The sequence below is a fragment of the Alternaria rosae genome (genome assembly GCF_020736505.1).
Source record: "Alternaria rosae strain MPI-PUGE-AT-0040 chromosome Unknown BKA58scaffold_2, whole genome shotgun sequence".
Classification (NCBI taxonomy): Eukaryota; Fungi; Ascomycota; class Dothideomycetes; order Pleosporales; family Pleosporaceae; genus Alternaria; species Alternaria rosae.
In genome coordinates this window covers 182,808-202,170 of record NW_025763571.1, presented here as the reverse complement: position 1 = coordinate 202,170, position 19,363 = coordinate 182,808, and the positions used below count along the sequence as shown (strand labels likewise).

General features: G+C 54.6%; 6 protein-coding genes across 6 annotated transcripts; 3 read left to right on the top strand and 3 right to left on the bottom strand.

Moving 5' to 3' along the window:
- Positions 1–48: 48 nt before the first annotated feature.
- On the top strand, positions 49–1,685 carry BKA58DRAFT_375360 (NADP-dependent alcohol dehydrogenase C). The gene is made up of 2 exons (XM_046169411.1): positions 49–645; positions 694–1,685. Exons 1-2 carry the CDS (start codon positions 456–458, stop codon positions 1,575–1,577), a joined length of 1,074 nt encoding a protein of 357 aa, XP_046028361.1. The 5' UTR covers positions 49–455; the 3' UTR covers positions 1,578–1,685.
- A 263-nt stretch (positions 1,686–1,948) lies between these two features.
- BKA58DRAFT_435270 (Alpha/Beta hydrolase protein) lies at positions 1,949–3,025 on the top strand (the record flags this gene model as incomplete). The annotated part of the gene is made up of 3 exons (XM_046173324.1): positions 1,949–2,311; positions 2,382–2,747; positions 2,849–3,025. 3 exons carry the CDS (start codon positions 1,949–1,951, stop codon positions 3,023–3,025), a joined length of 906 nt encoding a protein of 301 aa, XP_046028360.1.
- A 1,817-nt stretch (positions 3,026–4,842) lies between these two features.
- On the bottom strand, positions 4,843–5,684 carry BKA58DRAFT_397687 (uncharacterized protein; the record flags this gene model as incomplete). Its single annotated transcript, XM_046171442.1, has 3 exons — positions 4,843–5,053; positions 5,088–5,161; positions 5,292–5,684. 3 exons carry the CDS (start codon positions 5,682–5,684, stop codon positions 4,843–4,845), a joined length of 678 nt encoding a protein of 225 aa, XP_046028359.1.
- A 715-nt stretch (positions 5,685–6,399) lies between these two features.
- Positions 6,400–9,758, bottom strand: BKA58DRAFT_309852 (Pleckstrin homology domain-containing protein; the record flags this gene model as incomplete). The annotated part of the gene is made up of 2 exons (XM_046167269.1): positions 6,400–7,579; positions 7,636–9,758. 2 exons carry the CDS (start codon positions 9,756–9,758, stop codon positions 6,400–6,402), a joined length of 3,303 nt encoding a protein of 1,100 aa, XP_046028358.1.
- Positions 9,759–16,173: 6,415 nt separating this feature from the next.
- On the bottom strand, positions 16,174–17,409 carry BKA58DRAFT_375343 (EF-hand protein). The gene is made up of 6 exons (XM_046169410.1): positions 17,270–17,409; positions 17,105–17,161; positions 16,986–17,001; positions 16,733–16,858; positions 16,471–16,683; positions 16,174–16,422 (listed from the first exon to the last, which is right to left on the bottom strand). Exons 1-6 carry the CDS (start codon positions 17,270–17,272, stop codon positions 16,388–16,390), a joined length of 450 nt encoding a protein of 149 aa, XP_046028357.1. The 5' UTR covers positions 17,273–17,409; the 3' UTR covers positions 16,174–16,387.
- BKA58DRAFT_375341 (t-SNARE) lies at positions 17,410–19,336 on the top strand. Its single transcript, XM_046169409.1, has 3 exons — positions 17,410–17,630; positions 17,684–18,216; positions 18,267–19,336. Exons 1-3 carry the CDS (start codon positions 17,608–17,610, stop codon positions 18,884–18,886), a joined length of 1,176 nt encoding a protein of 391 aa, XP_046028356.1. The 5' UTR covers positions 17,410–17,607; the 3' UTR covers positions 18,887–19,336.
- The last annotated feature ends 27 nt before the right edge of the window (positions 19,337–19,363 follow it).

Sequence of the window (19,363 nt, the reverse complement as noted above, 5' to 3'; positions counted from 1 at the left end):
CGCCGACAATCTTCGGCGGTGGCCCGATATCCATCGGCGGTCGCATTAGCGCAAGGCACGCGACCAATAGGAGAAGTCTTTACTCCCGCTATCTACGCGGTGGATAATTTTTCAACTGATGACGCACAGCATCAGTAAACGAAATTGGTACTGTCCCCGCAGTAGAAGTACGCGTAAAGGACTATGATGGCGATGGTAGCCAATGGGCGCTCATGAGAGTGACGATGGGACCAACCAGAATAGCTCAGTTCCGTAGTCCGTCTGCATAGGCTGCCTTGAGGCTCTACTAGACGAGCAAGGCTCATAGTGAACGTCATATCGGAACGTCCACGGAGTTAACGGTCGTTGCTGATATATAAGTGCTTGTGCACGGATGGTGCAGGTGCAGCTTAACATCCCACTACAACACAGCACCAACATCGAGCACGTACGCTTACAACAATACAAACTACACAATGGCGACAGACACCAAATTCGAAGGATGGCTCGGCAAAGACAAGGAGAGTGTCAAGGGAAAGATGGAGTGGGGTCAATTTGAACCTAAAAAGTGGACCGAAGACGATGTTGACATTGAGATCTCTCACTGCGGTATCTGTGGATCAGACTTGCACATGTTGAAATCTGGCTGGGGACCTACACCATACCGTATGTTACGGATTGTATCAACTGCTTCACCGTACTAATGTTTTTTAGCCTGCGTCGTCGGTCACGAGATCATCGGCAAAGCCGTCAAGGTTGGCAAGAACGTCAAGCACGTCAAGCAGGGCGACCGTGTCGGTGTCGGCGCGCAAGCACGCTCATGCCTTCAACCGGACTGTCCCGATTGCTCGAACGGCATTGAGAACCATTGCCACCGCGAGACAGTAAACACTTATGGCTCCATCTACCCACGCGACGAGGGCAAGAGCTATGGTGGATACGCTACACACAACCGCACAAATGGGCACTTCGTCCTAAATATCCCTGACGGCTTAGATAGTGCGGATGCTGCGCCGATGCTCTGCGGTGGAATCACCGTGTACTCCCCGTTGAAGCGTTATGGCTGCGGTCCTGGCAAAACTGTCGGAATTGTTGGAGTAGGAGGCTTGGGTCATTTCGGTGTTCTCTTTGCCAAAGCCCTGGGTGCAGACAAGGTCGTCGGTATAAGCCGTAAGGCTGAGAAGCGCGACGATGTTCTCAAGCTAGGCGCTGACCTCTACGTCTCCACTGACGAAGATAAGGATTGGGCCAAGCACAACGCACAAACGCTCGATCTCATTGTATGCACCGTTTCCAGCGCCAAGATGCCTCTAGATGGCTATCTTGGCTTGCTCAAGACTCATGGTACTTTCATCCAAGTCGGAGCACCGGACGGCGGAGAGCTACCTCCCATCAACGCCTTCACGCTTCTTTCTGGTGGACTCAAGGTTGGAGGCTCTGGCATCGGTGCCCCATGGGAGATCAAGGAGATGTTGGAGTTGGCGGCTGAGAAGAAGATCAAGCCATGGATTCAGAAGAGGCCAATGAAGGAGGCTAATACCGCGGTTGTGGACATGGAGGCAGGAAAAGCGAGGTATAGGTATGTTCTGGAGAACTAGAGAGGCAATATGCACAGCAACATAGCTTTGTACGTATGAGAGCGAATATAGACACTTTCACGCAAAGATTCACCATTGATGATATGCTCTTGCAACACTTTGTGTGCGTTTCTCATCTTACATTTCAAAAAAATTGCCGCTCCGCTGACCAAGTGATAACATCCCAAGACACCCCGCATTGTGTGACTATTTGTAAGCGCATCACCATGTTATTCCCAATAAGGAAATAACCTGCCCCCGGCCCAAATGTTCCCCACAAGATCGACATGTGACGTCGCTGCAAATTGACACGACAACATCAGCCTCGCGATTCGCAACCTCCATCACCAACCGCCCATACTCGAAAGACAGTACACCTTCCTGCTGACATCATGCCAAACACCAAAACCATTGACGTCCCCCACCTCGGCGGCATAACAGCTGCCTACCAAACCTCCGGTCCCGTGGACCCCTCCAAACCCACCCTCATCTTGATAAACTCCTTCACTACGTCCTCGGAGCTCTATCGTGATGCATACACGAACGAAACACTTACATCGGTGATGAACTTGGTAGCGATCGAGCTATTGGGTCATGGACAAACGCGCGCAAAGACTGAGAACTGGACGTACTGGGATACTGCGATGATGAATCTGCAGGTTATGGAGAAGCTGGGTGTGAAGAAAGCTTTTGTATTAGGGACGAGCCAGGGAGGATGGGTGACGGTACGAATGGCACTTTTGGCGCCGGAAAAGGTATGTGACCCACACCATGTCCAATGTTTTGTGATGCACTCTACCAGGTATTGACAAAGAAACTACCAAGATCCTTGGCATAATACCTCTTGGAACATCCTTAGACTACGAGTCCCCCCGTTCTCGCGATCTAGGCTGCTGGCACGCCGTTGACCCCCTCGCTGACCGCATCACCGGCGAATTCGGCACCAAATCCAATGAGCCTACGCCGGACTTTGTACCCAGCACAGATTTCTGCAACTTCCTCATCGACGTGGGCTTTGGGAAGGAGGAATGTCCAGAAAATGTCCGTGCCTTCTGGATTGATGAGATTAAGAACAACTATCAGGGCGACGAAGGACGTCGAAGGATCAGGATGTGTGCAATCAATCTAAGAGATCGGGACGGATTGCACATGCGCTTGAGTGATGTGTTGTGTCCAGTTTTGCGGCTGCATGTAAGTGATTGGACGTTTTCTTTTCATGGCAACGCTGTTCTCATTGCGGAGGTGTTCTCTGTGGTGGATGTTGGGGGGTTCGCAACTGACTGTTGTCACAGGGAACCAGCGATGTCGTTTATTCCGTCGCGAACGCCAGAGAGGAGATGGGACTTTTCACGAATTCGCCTAATGCCAAGTTGGAGGTTATTGAAGGCGGGCAGCACTTCTTGAGCGCATCCAATCCTAAAGAGGTTAACGAGTTTGTTATTCGTTTTGTGAAGGAGTATAGTAAGTAGAATATCTGGGATGAGGTATTTGGGTTATGCATTTTGGATGTTGGACTAGACCTTGTTGAATCAAACCTTGGAAGTATCTCGACTTGGTACCTGGGTAGTAAACAGATATCATAACATGGAGGCATTAGCTATTTTAGCGCATTTCTTATTCTATCCGCCCAAGCCCAATCACTGCAAAGCCAACGGGTGTGTTGCGTCTCGACGGAGAGAAACGCTATGTAGTTGATTTGTGATGTTGATGCCTGAATATAGAGGGCATTAGGTAAATACACAAAAGCACCAACCTAGTTTATGCTTAGCATCAGAACATGTGCATGTTACAAGCACAAAAGATTAAGGGTCACTGTAGGCTTCATCGCAAAGATCTGATTGTCTCGTATAGCCGCTCTAAGCAAGATACATACTGTAGGGATAAGTAATAGCATGTGCGCGATTGGGTGTCTGGCTTACCAACAAGGCGAAGATGAGACCTTGCATCTTTCCACATGTTCTAGCTGCATACAAAGTATGATGCGCACACAGTCGACGACATTTGTTTTGCAAGTAATCTTCGCCGTTTGCGTATACATGTGCATATTGGTGTGACAAAAGGTGGATATGTTGAGTTCTGTCACACACGCACACTCACACGACGCGATGCTTTTTCTCGTTGGCTATGATGTAATCTGATGTGCGGTCTTGCGATTACCCCGCTTATCCCAATTCTCCAGCTGTTGTTTGCTTTTGCGCGGACCACGCTCGGAGGCTTTCCTCTCTCCACACCGGGCACTTGACTTAGTCCCCGGCAAAACGGCGGTCATGCCACAGTTGTAAATTTGATCCGCGGGCCGAAACTATTGCTTTTGACGGGATGGCTACAGCGCTGGATATGCGGCAGAACTATGGATCTAGATTGAGGGCCGCTGCGTAGGTCCCACAATAGCGCGATAGGCCTGATCGGCAGCGGTGATGCGCTTCAGATGTGGTCACGAAGAAGGAAAGTGCAAAGAAAAGCAATATTGTCGGAAACATCGCCTCTTCGCGATAGCGGCAAGTCGGGGTCTGCGTGGTCAGCTACCGACAGTCACAGTCTAACAAGAAACAGCATCGGCAATCCTGCGACATTACTTTCACATCAAGAGCACGTTCTTCTCCCTGCATGGCGGGCTCCGGAACATACAGAGCCCAACTGTCGACGCAGCTTTGAATTTGAGACTCGCCTAAAGACCCATGTCAGCATGATCTCCAGTGTGGAACTACACCGGAATAGCCGTTTGGTAAGCGTGTTTGTGACAGGAATCTACATACCCTTGTCAATAAAACGTGGCTGAGAGTGATCGAAGCGAAGGAAGTCCCGCCCGCTCGCCTCGCAAAGGAAATGCCATCGGCCCACCCAACACCACCTTAGGGTCTCGCACGTGCGTCAAGATGCGAAGGGCTTGCAAAAGTTGGGCATTTCCCAGCAAGTGGGGGAAAGTCTGACGAGCCGCCAATGGCTACAATCGCAGCGACATCGAGACTGTGCTACCCTTGTGCAACGCGACGAGCGATCAAACATGGGTTGAGAGACTACCTGGAAGTGATTACCGTTTGACATTAACATACCTTGTCAACTGGGATGAGGGTTCATTGGCTTGTCGGAACGCGATCGATATCCATGGACTAGGTACTGATGTTTGCTTTTCGGGCATCTTGACCTGATGTACACTGGGGATACTCGATGTAGCCAGCAAGGTCTTGCAGCGGGACAGATGCATCTGCAGCCGCATCTGTATCTGCAGCGACATGCAGGATGTAGCCGGTATGTCTCTGCGGCATTCATCCACGCCGCGCCCCTCTCAATTAAGACCGGTTCCTGCGTCTTGTCGTGGCCCTTGAATCGCAGCATGAGTAGGCGTTTGTAGATTCTGCACCAGAATAAGACTTGATATATTGAATGGTGTAATACAGCCACAGAGGAAGTCGGTGATGTTCGCAGGTCTAACAAAGTCGTCTTGTACACAGTTGACATTTGCCAGTAGGGGAGACGGGATGGACACGTTTCGTATCCTGGTCATTTCGGCAGTACTGCCTCGCCGTTTACCTCAGCATGTGCCGTGTGGGGAGCATGTGACGGGTCATTGTTGAAGAAGAAGAAGAGGAGGAGGAGTGGCACGTCTAGACAGTGGGGTTCATAGTTGAGACTTGGCTTGTTCCAGGGCTTGACGTCAACGGGCCTTTGCAACGGATGGCATGTGCGATAGGCGCGTAGGATAACGGAAGCCGGTACACGTCAGGTACAGCCCACTGCTTTGGAAGCCTGCGCACTATCGTTGGCTCGAAAATTGGCTTGCATGTCTGTACAGCGCGAGGATGTGTTACTGCAGCAGGCAGTATTCGCCGATTGGTAACGATGAACTGACTGCACCCATGCCCCAATATGTAGGCCTCGATATGGTCTTCGACTTGTGTAGCTGCACTGTTGCACTGTTCTCGCCCCCCAGCGACACAAAACCAATTGCATTTGGCGCACAAGCGAGCTGTCGGCTGGGAGTTTCAAGTGTTGTTGGCAGTCTGAGACAGATACAACAGGAGCTGCCAAGCGCACCTTGCACAACAATAATGTCGCGTTCATGCGGTCAAGAATGGTCTTGTCCGCTGCATATCTTCGTGCACAAAGTCGCGACAGAAACCCTTGCATGCCGAAATGAACAATACTTGTATGGATGTATAGTTGCAAATTTATAGACATATAATGGTGCTGGATTAAGGTGAGGGGTAATACACCGAACGCACCGAAGAAGTAGCGTCGCCGGATTTTGTTCGTACATGGCGTCCACCATCGGAACTCACCGCAGTGGAGTTCCAAGACTGTCTTGACTAGGTACAGGCTGACCTTTACAACAACCCGCGTGTTAAAAGACGCGGGTGACGGGATTTCAGGATTAGCACGAGCTGCGGGTGCTTGTACCCGGTACAGCTATTGAGCATGCGTGAACGTTGCAGTTTACCCAAGTAGCGCAGCAGATGCAGTGCGGTACGGAGTATGGTACGGATGTGATATTCGTGCGTCTAAGTGCATATGTGTAGCCAATCAATCGCCAAGCGGCTGTGGTACTCTCTAAAGCATAGATGTGATGAGAACGACGCCTAAGTCCTACTTTTGCAAGCCCAGGAGGTCCACCCAATACAAGGAGATATGGACCGTGTTGGTATCGTAAACCCAAGAAGATGTACAAAGAGAAACAAGACGTCCCAAGCGGGAGGAGACGGATGACAGCTCTAACAGTGAAAGCGCCAAAAAGAAAGGTATGGCCGTGAATGGAAGCAAGGAAACATGATGCCAAAGAGTGATGCGCTATGATACAGGGTATATGCAAGCAAATGCGAAGAGATCGAAGAGTCGTTGCGCGCATTTAATTCTCCTCCATCAAGGCTTCTTGGTCGCCGGTTTCGCGCCAGTCGCGTGCGCGTTCGGATAGGCGCTTGACACCAGCGATGCGCTCTGCCCAGAGAGACTCTGAGGGCGATCGGAAAGTGTATGCGCGTTGGGATGAGATGACACCGATTGCCTGCAACACGGCCTTGCGCGAATCCCTACCGAAGACAGCTGGGTGGTTGATCCACTCGAGACTGGACTCGAGTTCTGCGTCAAGCGCATACATGGTTCTGACATCAATGCCTGCCGCAGGAGTAAAGGGGCTATCCGCATGAGGCGAGGGCGTTCGCGCACGCAAGTCGCCGCTGGCACTGTGCATCGTCGGTGACGCGGATCCAGTGCTGCCTGCTGCACTGGATGGTTCGTTGCGTCGGTGGCCTGGAGGTGGAAGTGGTGGCAGACCTCCTTTTCCGAGTCCTTTTAAAATACTGCGCGTTTCCTTGAGAAGGTGATGTGCACGGTCGTGTTGCCCACGCGAGACAAGCGTCAATGCGCGTGTCAGCATATCTGAGGTTAACAATTCCATGCGTCGCTGCACGACGTGAGGATGAGGTGGGATGGGAGGTGTTGGTGGTCTTCCGGTCGGGCTCTTCTTTGGCCCGGACGGTAGCAGGGTGATGGCCAGTAACGACGGGCGTGGTAGATGTGACAGTGATCCTTCTCGTAGGATGTCACCATACGTCAGGTCTGCCTGGATCAGCGGCACTTCTTCCACGCTGAGTGTGCGTGAGTCGTCCTGATCGAGCGGTCCACCGAGAGCCTCCAAGCCAGACACAATTGACTCCCAAGGGTCCTGAGGAAGTTGTTCTGGCGAGCCGGTGTCCGGTGCAATGGCTAGTTGGACCAAAATGTCTCGTTTATCGCCAAAACGCAGGTCACCCAAGGCAGCTTCGGCGTCTCGTCCGGTAGCTCGTTTTGTAATTTGTAGCGCACCGCTGATCTTGACAAACTTGGCAGGGGAGCCTTCGGGTAGTCGTAACTTGAGTTTGACGTTTTGATGCGAGGTAGTCTGGAGGGAGCCGAGACAGCCAGCTGCACACTCACGCAGCATCATCCAGTCTTTGACGTACGTGTACGAAGCCTTGGTGCGGGTAGAAAGTTCAATCATGGTATCGGGCTTGTGTGTCAGTCCTAGACCGAAAGAATGGATGGAGACCCTTGGATACGTGTTAGCAGTGATTGCGTGGATACGTGAGAGGAAGGGGCTACGTACTTGGCAGCCTCGGCGCGGGAGATGACAAAGTCGACGCTTTCGGCATCGGAGGTGGAGGAATCGCTGATGAGCAGGATGCTGGAGAGAGGGTTGCTGGACTTGCGCTGCATGAGCAGATCCATGGCCACATTGGCACCGTCGACGACATCTGCGCGCAGGCTCTTCTGGCCGACGGGGCGGATGGAATCGAGCACCTTGGGCCAGTCTCTCCAAGCCTTGCTCGTCATGCCGACGATGGGGACACCACCGCCACTGGAGCCGAAAGTAACGAGGCCCATGCGGTCGCGCTCGCCCAGGTTGTGGACCAGGAAGCGCAGAGTGTCGCGGAGCAGGTTGATCTTCAAGCCCTGCATGGAAGAGGATACGGGGATGACGACGACAATGTCGACGGGTACGTGAATCGAGGGCGGGGGGCGCGGCTCGGGCATGCCGGCGCGCGAGGCGCTGTACTCGGTCGGGGCGGTCATGGTGGACCTGGCGGCGCCATAGGACGAGTTGATGGAGGAGAGGCGCTTGGGGCGGCGGTAGTCGTCGTCGTCGGGGCCCGAGTTGTCGTGGTCGTAGTCGGGCAGGCGGGCGGCGGTGGGGAAGTCGAGGCGGATGTCCATGAGGGCACGGCGCCAGAGGTCGAGCTGGCTGCGGTCGTGGAACTGCAGGTGGAAGGCGGGCAGCTCGGCGACGGAGAGGCTGAGGGTCAGGATGAGGCTGTCGGGCGCGTGCTCGACGTGGTTGAGGTGCTTCTTGATGAGGATGGAGCCCTTGAGGGTGCACTTTGTCTTGGTGAACGGGGCGGCGGCGTCCCACTGGGGCGGCGGCGGCGTCTTCTTCTCCTTGACGCAGATGAGCATCTCGGAGAAGAGGTAGCACTCGAGCTCCTGCCACGACTGGCGGTCCTTGCCGACGCGGATGTGGCCGTGGAGGCGCAGCTTGCCGAAGCGCGAGAAGTCGAGGCCGTGCCAGTTGTCGACGCGGGCATGCAGGTCTTCGGTCATGTCGTCGAGCAGCGCGGCCGGCTCGTACTGGGACGCGGGCGGCCTGCTGGCGACGGGCGACTTGGAGCGCTCGTAGTCGCTCTCGGCCACGCTGGCGAGCGGTGGCTGCGGCGGCGGCGCTCGCGGCAGGTCGTCGAGGCTGGGCCGCCACTTGCCCTCGACCACCTCGACGGTGACGAGGCACGTCAGGCTCTGCTGCTGCCGCGACCGGCTCAGCGTGGGGAACTCGCTGCGGACGGTGACGGTGGGCGCGGGAATGGGGCTCCGGACGCCGCCGCGCGGGCTGCTGAGGCTCGTCTCCATGGACTGCACGTCGTAGTCGTGCCGCCGCCCGTCGTGCGTCGCGGCATACTCGCTCGACGACGCGAGGCCCGTCGCGCCCGAATCGCTGCGTCCGTGGGCCCGCGACTGCGACTGCGACTGCGACTGTGACAGCGACAGCGACGCGCCCCGGTCGGAGCCGCGGTCGCGACTGTGGCTGCTGTCCCTCTGCCGTGTGTGCGTCGTGGGCGGGTATCGCGCCGACGCGTTGCTTCCGTTGCGCGACCGCCCGTGCTGCTGCTGCTGCTGCTGCTCGTCGTGCGGCCGCTCCGCCTGGCTGTCCCACGGCGTGGGCGTGTTGGCCGCGCTGCGCTGGCTCTCGGCGTGCGACGGCGACGCCTCGTGCTGCACCGAACGCACTATCGTCGACAGTTTCTCTGCGCGCACATCAGCATGCCTGCCTGCCGCAGTCTGCGAGGGCTGCCTACCAAGGTCGAGCACGTTTCCCCCTCTGCTGCTGTCGAGCCCTAGCGCTGCATCGCACGTAGGGCAGTGCTGCGACTCGAACTCGCGGATGTACTCGTAGAAGCACGCCTCGTGCGACACATGGCCGCACGAGAGCTGCAGTATCCGCTCGCCCCGCAGCGTGTACTCCAGGTTCTCCTCGCACACGCAGCACTCGCTCCCGATAAAGGTTCGTTCTCGTCGTGTCCGCGTCCGCTCCATGTCCATGACCCCTGCCATGCCTCTGCCCGAGCGAGGCGGCGGTTGCGAGCTGACCAGAGTCGCGTCGGATCGTTGTGTATGCGACGTCAAGGATTTCGTCGTGTGACTACTGCGCGAGTGCGGACGGAGGCCTAGGAAAGACATGAGCGCCCTGAGCTCCTCGACACGTCTCAATCGACGCGGGGAGAGCTGTACTATTGCTGGAGCCCACGTCCGGACTGAACTCGACACTCTTCTTGCCTCTCCTGTCCTGTGTGTCGTATCTGTCGCCCAGCAGCCGGAATGGGTAGAGATTCGTATCCAAAGCCTCCTTGGGTGCACTGTGGGGTGGATGAGGACGACGGCGTCCAGACAAAGAAAGTTCAAAACCGTTCGACATGGAAGGGCCGGGGCTGGAGCAGGCCTCACTTTGGGATCGCCTCAAGCACGTTTCAGCATCCAGAGAGCACACGGAGCATCGTTGAAGAGCCCGCGGGCTGGGTGGACCTTTAGGTTAGAGCCACCAGGTACCGGCAAGCTGCGTTAGCCGGGGTATTGTGCCCGACGCGATTCGAGCCGTCCTACACGGGCCTGTCTGCGATGCACTGTGCACAAGGGGAGAATGCGATGCGCCGGCCCGTTAGCTTTCGTAATTCAAACAGCTGCAGCGTTGGCCTTCGTTGGTCACCTCCAAGCATCGCGCAGCACGCCGTCTGGCTTTTGTCGCACCTGGCCTCCACTACCAGGCCCGACGACTGCAGCATCCCGTTTGCAGCCAAGACTAACCAGCACCGATGCATGGCTGCACGCTGCACGCACGTCGCGCCATCCCTGCACGGGGGGCGTCGGAGGCACCTGGTCCCCTGCCACGACCAACCGGACAGGCTTCGCGTGAATAGGGAGCCTTGGGAGCGACAGCCATGCGCCACCCCGTCAATCATTCGCCCATACTTTACACGCGATTCAGTCCGTGAGTTGGCCCATGATGGCGGGCCAGAGACCGTTCGCATCGCAAATCCTCAACCTTGCGGTCCGTGACCAGGTCGAGCCGAGTAGGGAGAGAGCCCACATACCCGCTTGAGCGCTGGCGAGCTGAATCATATTAGGAGACATGCAGCCTACATACGTCAGGGGGAACCCACATGACAAACAACGCTTCTCTTCCCTAATCTGACGGCATTCCACCTCGTCCGCTATACCTACTCGTCTGTCCTGCGTCTCCTAAAAAAGGGGACACGCTAGAAGCTCTGCTTGCCTCCTAAACCCAACTTTCACTGTCCAGCGTCCCGATTCAGTACTGAGTCAGTCTCTTCCGTCAAGGTTTGCCTGCAGCTGGGATCCCTCGGAAACGCCCTACTTCTAGAAACGTCCTGTGAATCCTGCCAGGAGCGACCAGCCCAAGGGGAACCTTACAGGAACAACCCTTCTCCGCGTGTAATGCGCGGCTAGTCGTCTCCAGTCACGCAAGCGAGCGTAACACTACTTTCGCAGGCGTATATCTGGAGCTTTTTTTGGTGACGAACTTGCACCGTCGTTGCGGACAGAATTGTGACTTGCTCCTGCCACCCGAACCTTGCATGACCGTCAATCACAGTGGTAGCTTCGGTCAACTTGGTGTGAATTTCGGAGCAGCTTGTACAAATTCGCGTCGGACGCACGACGCTGTAGGCATAGCGGTCCCTAGATCTTCCGGCTCCAGGCTGGTGTTTGCGCAATCAGCACATGGCACGCACGTGGATGCTAGAACGTCATGATGGATTTTTAAGATGCGGCATTTCCCAACTGTTCAACTAGCAACGTCCATCATACACATCAAACCCCGGATCTACGGCAAGGCAGACTACGTCTGTCATGCGCAGCTCTGCACCAAAATGTTTTCGTACCAGGGTTACACACAAACGACCCTTTCCTGCATCTTCTTGCACAGAACGATACGCACATCTCGTTACCGGATTGGCCACGCCAGCTTCCGCGGTAGATTGCCAATACGTGTGCTCCAACTGCAGGCTCTGTACAGGCTATGCACAAGAGCTTTCCATCACTCGAATTTTCTCCGCCCTTACCAGTTGCAAAGTCTGCATCGCCCTGCCTTTTTAGCCGGCACATGCTCAATCTCGCTTCAACCAAGCGCCGTGCGTACAAGCGTGCGTAAGTACTGACGACGTGAAAGAAATGCCTACCAGTCTTTCAAACCAGCTCCAACTATGCCCTGAAGATTTGCTGCATCAACGCATCATCTTGCAGTCACATTTGACAACGGCTGTCAGTGTGTGCGGTGGATGCGAACAACAGCTGTGACCACCGTGGCAGACGCCTCGTGCCGCGAACCATTTGACTATCTGCCTTTACGACCTTTGTCGGACGCTGGATGCCTGAACAGTAACCTGTCATGTCGTTAAGCCCCTTTTCGGAGCTGCTCATGTGGCCTCTGGTCATGGTCACCGCATGCCCAATAGTTTCCGCGCAATGGCAAGCTCAACATTAATTCGCTGGTAGTTGCCTCCAGTACATTGAAGACTTGACCTCCTACATGCAGCATTAGCTTCGCTTGTTCAACATTATTACTCGCGGACGATGGGGAAGTTGCTCCCTTCCATCTCTTTCTGCTAGTGCTTTTAATAGACATACAAGCGTGCAACAGTTGTTCTGCTGAACGAAAACACAGCACCTCAACCGCTCTCCAAATTTCGGTCCTCGTCCTCTGTTATCCATCGGAGCGATCCTGCCTACGGTCGACGTGTAGTGGTACGACTCATGGAGCTCACTAGTTTAGCGACGGTCCCAAACACCACACCACTACGGAAGCCACCTCGTCAAACTCAAGATTAACGGGCTTTTGCGCCGAAGTTCAAGCCACAAGATTCTATGAATGGCTTCTTGATGATGATCACGCGCGCTCCTTCCCGTCTCTCGCCTTGTTTTCCGACTCCACTCCTTCTAGAAGATCCCCTTTTTCGGATGGATTCCTAGCCAGTCATCCCACAGCGTCTTACAACAAATTTGTCACACACGCGATAGCTCTCATGCAAGAAGGATAACGGCACTGGAAGAAGGTGACAGTTGGGTACGTACTTGAAGCTGGCCACTGTTACTCAAGACACCTATGGCGCCCGCATGAGCAGCCAGTGGGGGGTTCAAATACGTGGTGTAGTCTCAAGACAGCATGGAAACTCACGACAGTATGTAAAGTATGTGCCTGTCGTTTTCTATGTACATTACCGGAAGAACTTCGGTCAGAGGCGTGCATGATGTGACTCGCATCGCCTGAGAGCCGCTACTAATGCGCCTGGGTACCTTCCCCAGACCCTCCAGCAGCTTAGCTATTGTCCACACCCACAATATCGTCCACCCATACATGATGGTTCACGGCTCCGTTGCGAACGCCAATGCGTAGGTCATGTATCCGTGCGGCCTGGAACGACAAGTAAGCTAACGACGCCGACCACCTCAGTGAGGAACGCGTAGATTTCAGCTAGTGCCTCATGTTGGTTCCCCTGCACCATCAGGTAGCTATTGGGTACACGTACCTAAGGATCATCCATGGCAATGGGCGAAACATCTAGCTCGGCATATGCTGGCGGAACCTACTCCGCCTCGTTCGCTCGTCCCTGGCAAGGTTAGAAGCAACAGCATCACACTTATGCCCAACGACCCTAATTGCACACTACGCATCAGGTGACGTATGCTGATACGGTCTCTGGGTTCCTGTTTTGGTGTTTCAGCTCTACGTCAACAGGAGCTGACAATACACAGTACGATTGATTTGTATCAGATCAGATCCAGGTAATCAGCACTGGAACGACGTCCGAGCCCTCCGATTGGCAGGCACGTCGTGTGTGCGCCATCAAAAAAGGTTTCAGCCTACTGCTACATAAATAGACTATTCACAGGACATATGCGGCGTACATCGTATTGTCACATTTGGTGCCCTTGGACCTACGAAGCCTACGGCGTAATACCAGCTCATCTGATAAACGACGATGGAGGCAATGATCTCAGCTGCCAAGGTGATGACATTACCGCTAGGCGAGAAGACATACCACCAGCAAACTACACAGTACATGCATCAAGAAAAGCGACGAGCAGACCAGCCTCCTCGCTCAATATCGGTCTCGCCGTTTCTCTACAACTCATGGGTGTGAATACGGGAACGACAGCGCACCTGGGCATGCGGCATTGATGCCGTCCCTTGACGGCGTTGCATGTTGACAAAGGGCTTGCTAGCCTCGGTACTTCTCTACCGTGTTCAACCCCTACTAATCTACAAGATATTGATGCGCATTGATACGGTCAAGCAAGGATCGGTAACTGCAGATGTATGCACACTCAAGGCCAGTGCGTCCAGATCAACTGTGGATTGAGCGATCGTCTTCAACGATCGTTATAGGCATCGCATCGAGCATAAAGTGCAGGCGTTTGAGTATGGCTTCTTTGAGTTTTTCACAGTTCAAAATTCCGTACAAATCGCCATGGTCGCAGTAATGGACGCGTGCATACCCAAGATCGACGGTCGAATGCGTCTGCGCTATCTTAGATAGCAGTCCCATGGAGCATACTCTAAAGCACCAGTTCGGTGCGTACTGGAAATAGCAACTTCGTCGCGATGTATTAGATTTCCCTTCCGATCGGACCGGCAACTGAAGCGGCTTGGGTTTCCAGCGCAGTAGAAAGCCGCACCACTCGGATGCTAGCCTGTCAATCCGAACCGTCGCATCGAGTGAACTTGGAGCACCCCATGGACTGCTACTGGTATCACTCTGAACAAACGCGGACGATTTCCCGGTCGCATGCAGGTTCTACACAATACTTATGTACACATAAGACGAGCGGTAGATTGGCGAGCGCGATGCTGGATCTAGAGCTATGCTGAAGATTATATAAGCTAGTGAGCTATTACCCCATGGACGACGTTATTCCTGAGCAAACCCTCTCGAACGGAAGAGAAGATGAAGGGACCAGGCGGCTCGATCAAAACGGACGGTGGACCCTACATCGCCAACCTATGGTATCACGATGCCGGAGGACACTCGCGGCAACAGCGAGATCAACTGTTCCTACAGACGAGAATCAAGCCAAGAGTCCATGCCGCATTTCTGACTGCATTCAAATACTACGGGTTGCGCGCCTCTGACAACCATCAAGTTCGCTACGACTCAATCCCTCAACTTCCTGTCACATGCCATATAGCTAGAGTATCAATCGCTTGGTACGGACGGTTCGCGATAGCTACTTCCCATGTTGTACAGAAGAAGTACCAGCGAACCGTAGGCACTGATGAAGGCCTAACAATGATGCGGAATGCGGACCGATACTTCTAGGCCATCGTCAAACAGTGTACATGATCAGCTATTCTAAACACGTGAACACATCTACTGTTCATGAGTCTTCCCAAGAGAGCTGTAGGTTTTACTTGCTCAGTATTGTTTCTCTACTACATCTGTCATTTCGAAATGTCTTGAATCATTTCTTCAAGTCGTACTCATCAAGATCCGAACAGTTCCACGTTTCCTACACAACGTTGCAAACTGTACAAGAAGAGGAAAAAGGAAATCCCAAAGAGCACCAAAGGAGTCTTGACATACCTTTTTTCAGGTACACTTGAAAACTATTTCTTTCCAGATACTCAGGAGTTCGCACTTGAGCCCCAGCCTGTTATGACTCAGCAACCTACGCAAACTCTTCACCTCCGTAGTCATATCGACACACCAACCTCGCGCCCAAAAACGGTCGAAAGAGTCAGCAGACCCTAGCAACGTCAATGTCTTACGCGGTACCGGGCAAATGTCGTATTCGAAAGCCTAGAAAGCCGTTGCGCAACGTCGCGGCTCCCTCCGCCTCTATTTGCCAAGCCAGATGGGGCCGCAACCGTCTTGGTTGGTCTACGATGACGACGACTCGGACATGAGATGGCAGTCGGCATGCTGGGGGTTTCCGTCAGCGGGTGGATAGTCGAACGGGAGATGCCATAGCCATAAACGTCTCTCCATGACTTGCTGTAACGAAGATCCTCATTCCCTTTTCGTGTCGATCTCGCCTATACTTTCTAGTGATATCATACAGACGGGGCGGCAGTACGTCCTCTTGACCCATTCAGTTAGAGGAGGACTGTGTATATTCCTGCTCGCAATGCGAGATGCGTACACGACTACGAATATAAGAATATGCGAGTCTGTCACTACAAGCAAAAGTGGAGAGCAACTGCACGGTCACACTCTTTTTGGGTATCTGTGTGTCTTGTGCGAAGTTACCATACGGTCTCACTGTGGTGGACGCAGAGACGTTGATCAAGTTGGGAGAGTGTAAGGCAATCGCAATCAAGTATCCGAAGATCGCAATCCGCAGCGCAGTTGGGCAGAGGAAGAAGGTTTACCCTTGAAAGGCACGGTTAGGTCTCCTTGTAGGTGCAAGGTGCGCATTCGTGTTCATGGAGACTGATCAGCAAAGGACCCGCAGGCTAAGCGGTCAAAGCTTGTCCGGGTATGCACCGCCTCATGGCCCTGCGTGTCTTGCAAAAACCCGAGGGCTTGAGTGTGGCTCAAGATTATTCAGGAGACGCTCTTCACCAAAGTAAAAGTTGGGGTAAACACGTGAGAATGTGAATTGAGGATAGGTATAGGAGACAATTCCCTGGAGACGCTGACAAACAAGTCGGGCGACTCGGGTTACAAGCAACCGAATCTGGGGTACAAAGACACGCCAAGTAGGTCAAACTGTGCCGTCACTCGTCGCCATCAACTCTCAGCCGTGCTACCGTCGTAATACGTGTAGTCATTCCACCTCGCAACTTCAAAGGCTTACTTCTGCATCATAAGCTGGACGAACTCGTTGTCTGGATTGTGTTAGAGCGGCACCTGTGATGGCAGCAAACAATACGTACAGTCAATTCGGCCGTCACCGTCCTGGTCGGCCTCCCGGATCATCTCGTCAACCTCGTCATCAGTCAATTTCTCGCCAATAGAAGTCATGACGTGGCGCAGCTCGGCGGCGGAGATGAAACCATTGTTATCGCGGTCAAAGACCTTGAAGGCTTCCCGGATCTCCTCCTCGGAGTCGGTGTCCTTCATCTTGCGGGCCATCATGGTCAGGAATTCTGCAGGAAGTTAGAGCAGGCGTGTGGAAGAAGTGGGAGGGAGAGGTGCCTGGGAAGTCAATGGTGCCGTTGTTGTCGGCATCCACCTCGTTGATCATGTCCTGGAGCTCAGACTCGCTGGGATTTTGGCCGAGCGAGCGCATGACGGTGCCCAGCTCCTTGGTGGTGATTTGGCCTGTGAGGCATCATCGTCAGCGGTGTCCAACGTGGGTGTCTAGTGTGGAGTGCGATTGCGTGGGCGGGAAGGAGAGCGCTCCCATGGGGGCAAGGTGTGGGTGGTGAAACCGACGGAGAGTACTGACCATCGCCGTCCTTGTCCTGCAACACAAGGTGGTTAGCTGTCTGTTGGTGGGCGGGCAGGGCTGAGGGCTGCCAGGCAGCCGCGCGGCAGGGGCTTTGGCATGGCTGGCCGGACACTTACAAACAGAGAGAATGCCTCCTTGAACTCGGAGACTTGCTCCTCGGTGAGAGAATCGGCCTAGATGGCAGCGTTAGCAATGCGCCGGGTTGCTGGCAGGCGGGCGGTCGTCGTGTTTTGCAGGGCGGGGTATGTGCGAGGGCGCGCGGGCGGGGCGGGGCTACACACCATGTTTCCTCTGGATGGTGGTTGGAAGGGTGGGTGCTGGGTTGCTGGGCGACGATGGTCTGGCGTGGTGGATAGAGAGCAGAGGCGCAGGTGTGGTGTGAAGGAGGTTCCCGTAGTGTTTGCGGCTGGGCAAGATGGGCTGGAGTGGAGCAGGCTGTCAGACGGCCGTCTGTTAGGAAGCTGGCCTAGCGTCGCCCAGAGCGGGAAGGCGGCTCCCTCGCCGGCGCTCCCCAGCCGCCGACACGCCTGCGAAGTTGGCCGTCACTCACACGTCTGGCCGTCCAGCTGCACCCTACCCAGTGCCATGCCACAGTCCCGTTGACCCTCGCCAGCCCAGCATGTGGCGGGACCGAACTAACCTGTACGCCGCTGCTGCCGCTGTCCTGCCATGTCCTCGCTGACGTAGCCACCTAGCTTTATATCCTACCGCCAGTCCTACGCCCACCACCCCCAGCAGAAGACGCGCCATGCCCACCCGCGCTCCAATGGCTTGGGCGACAGCAGGCGCGTGTCCGAGGAGCGCCAGGGCCTCATGTCGAGTGGCGCCTACCACGACGACGGCGACGCCGTGATTGAGATGGACCTGCTGCCTCCGCGCTGGCTGGACATCCAGGACGACATCACCCAGCACCTCGCCGATATCGCCACGCAGACACGCAAGCTCGACCAACTGCACCAGAAGCACGTGCTGCCTGGCTTCGATGACGAAGACGTCAAGAGGCGCGAGGAGCGCGAGATTGAGCATCTCACCCAGGCCATCACGCGCCTCTTCCAAAAGTGCCAGCAAGCCATCAAGCGCATAGACGCCATGGTCCGCGAGGCAAAACAGCAGGGCAGCATCGCCCAGGGCGAAGATGTCATGGCTCAGAACCTCAAAATCGCACTGGCAACCCGCGTTGGCGAAGTCAGTGCCATGTTCCGCAAGAAGCAGGCTGCCTACCTCAAGAGTGAGACAACCCCCGCATCACAGCCTTGGCCATGCTAACAGTCTGTCGAGAACTGCGCGACCTTGGCGGCTTCACCTCGCCCTTCCGCGTTGCAACACCTGTCCAAAACCCCTACAACGACCCTGCCTTGCAAGAGTCCGACGCCGATCGCTCCTTCTCCCAGTCCACCCTCCTCCAAACAAAACAACAGCGCATGCGCCACGACCCTAACGAAGCAATCATCGCCCAGCGCGAGCGCGAAATCGAAGACATCGCCCAAGGTATCATCGAGCTAGCAAACATTTTCCAAGAGCTGCAGACCATGGTCATCGATCAGGGCAGCATGCTTGATCGCATAGATTACAATGTAGAGAACATGTCGCGAGACGTCAAAGAAGCCGACAAGGAGCTCAACGTCGCCTCTGGATACCAGAAGCGCAGCATCAAGAGGAAGATTATGCTACTACTGGCCATTTTGATCGCAGCTGTTTTCATATTACTGTCGCTCAAATTGGGCAGGAAAGGAGGAAATGGTACGCCCGCCGCTCCACAAGTACCTGACGTTCCGCCGGCCATGGCCATGGCAATGAGATACAGACGACAATCAACAAGCATGCGCACAAGTCGCATATGGCATCGGAGGAGGCGGCGCTTGTGGCAGGAGACGAGAAGCGACCCGTTGATATTCTGAGGGCGCTTATTGTATGACATGCATAATTCACGACTACTACCTCATCATCCATGACTTTCAGTGTACACCTGCTGCTAATCAACTAACAGGCAGTTTCTGCCTATATTCCCAAGTGCAAAACATAGTTTCTGGATGCTCTTAACAGCTACCTCTACTTCGAAGTACTTCGGCCACGCGCCATCAGGCATCAGATTTGCGGCAGGATAGAGTGCAGCGATGGGCGAGTGCGGCGCAAGCATCGCTATCGGGGTGGCGCAGGCGGGTGCAACGGTGAGCCCCATAGCTGCATGGGCGTTGGGTCAGAACCAGACTGCGGCTTAGGCACCAGTATGTCAGACTGTACAATGCAAGGCCCCATAATCTTAGAGCTTAAAAGCGTAAGTCGCGTAGAATGAACTGGGTGCGTGTTGCGAGAGTGGACGTAAATAGCCAATAATGATGGTACCTCGGCTCGGTTGCTCTTCTACGCCAAGGTCG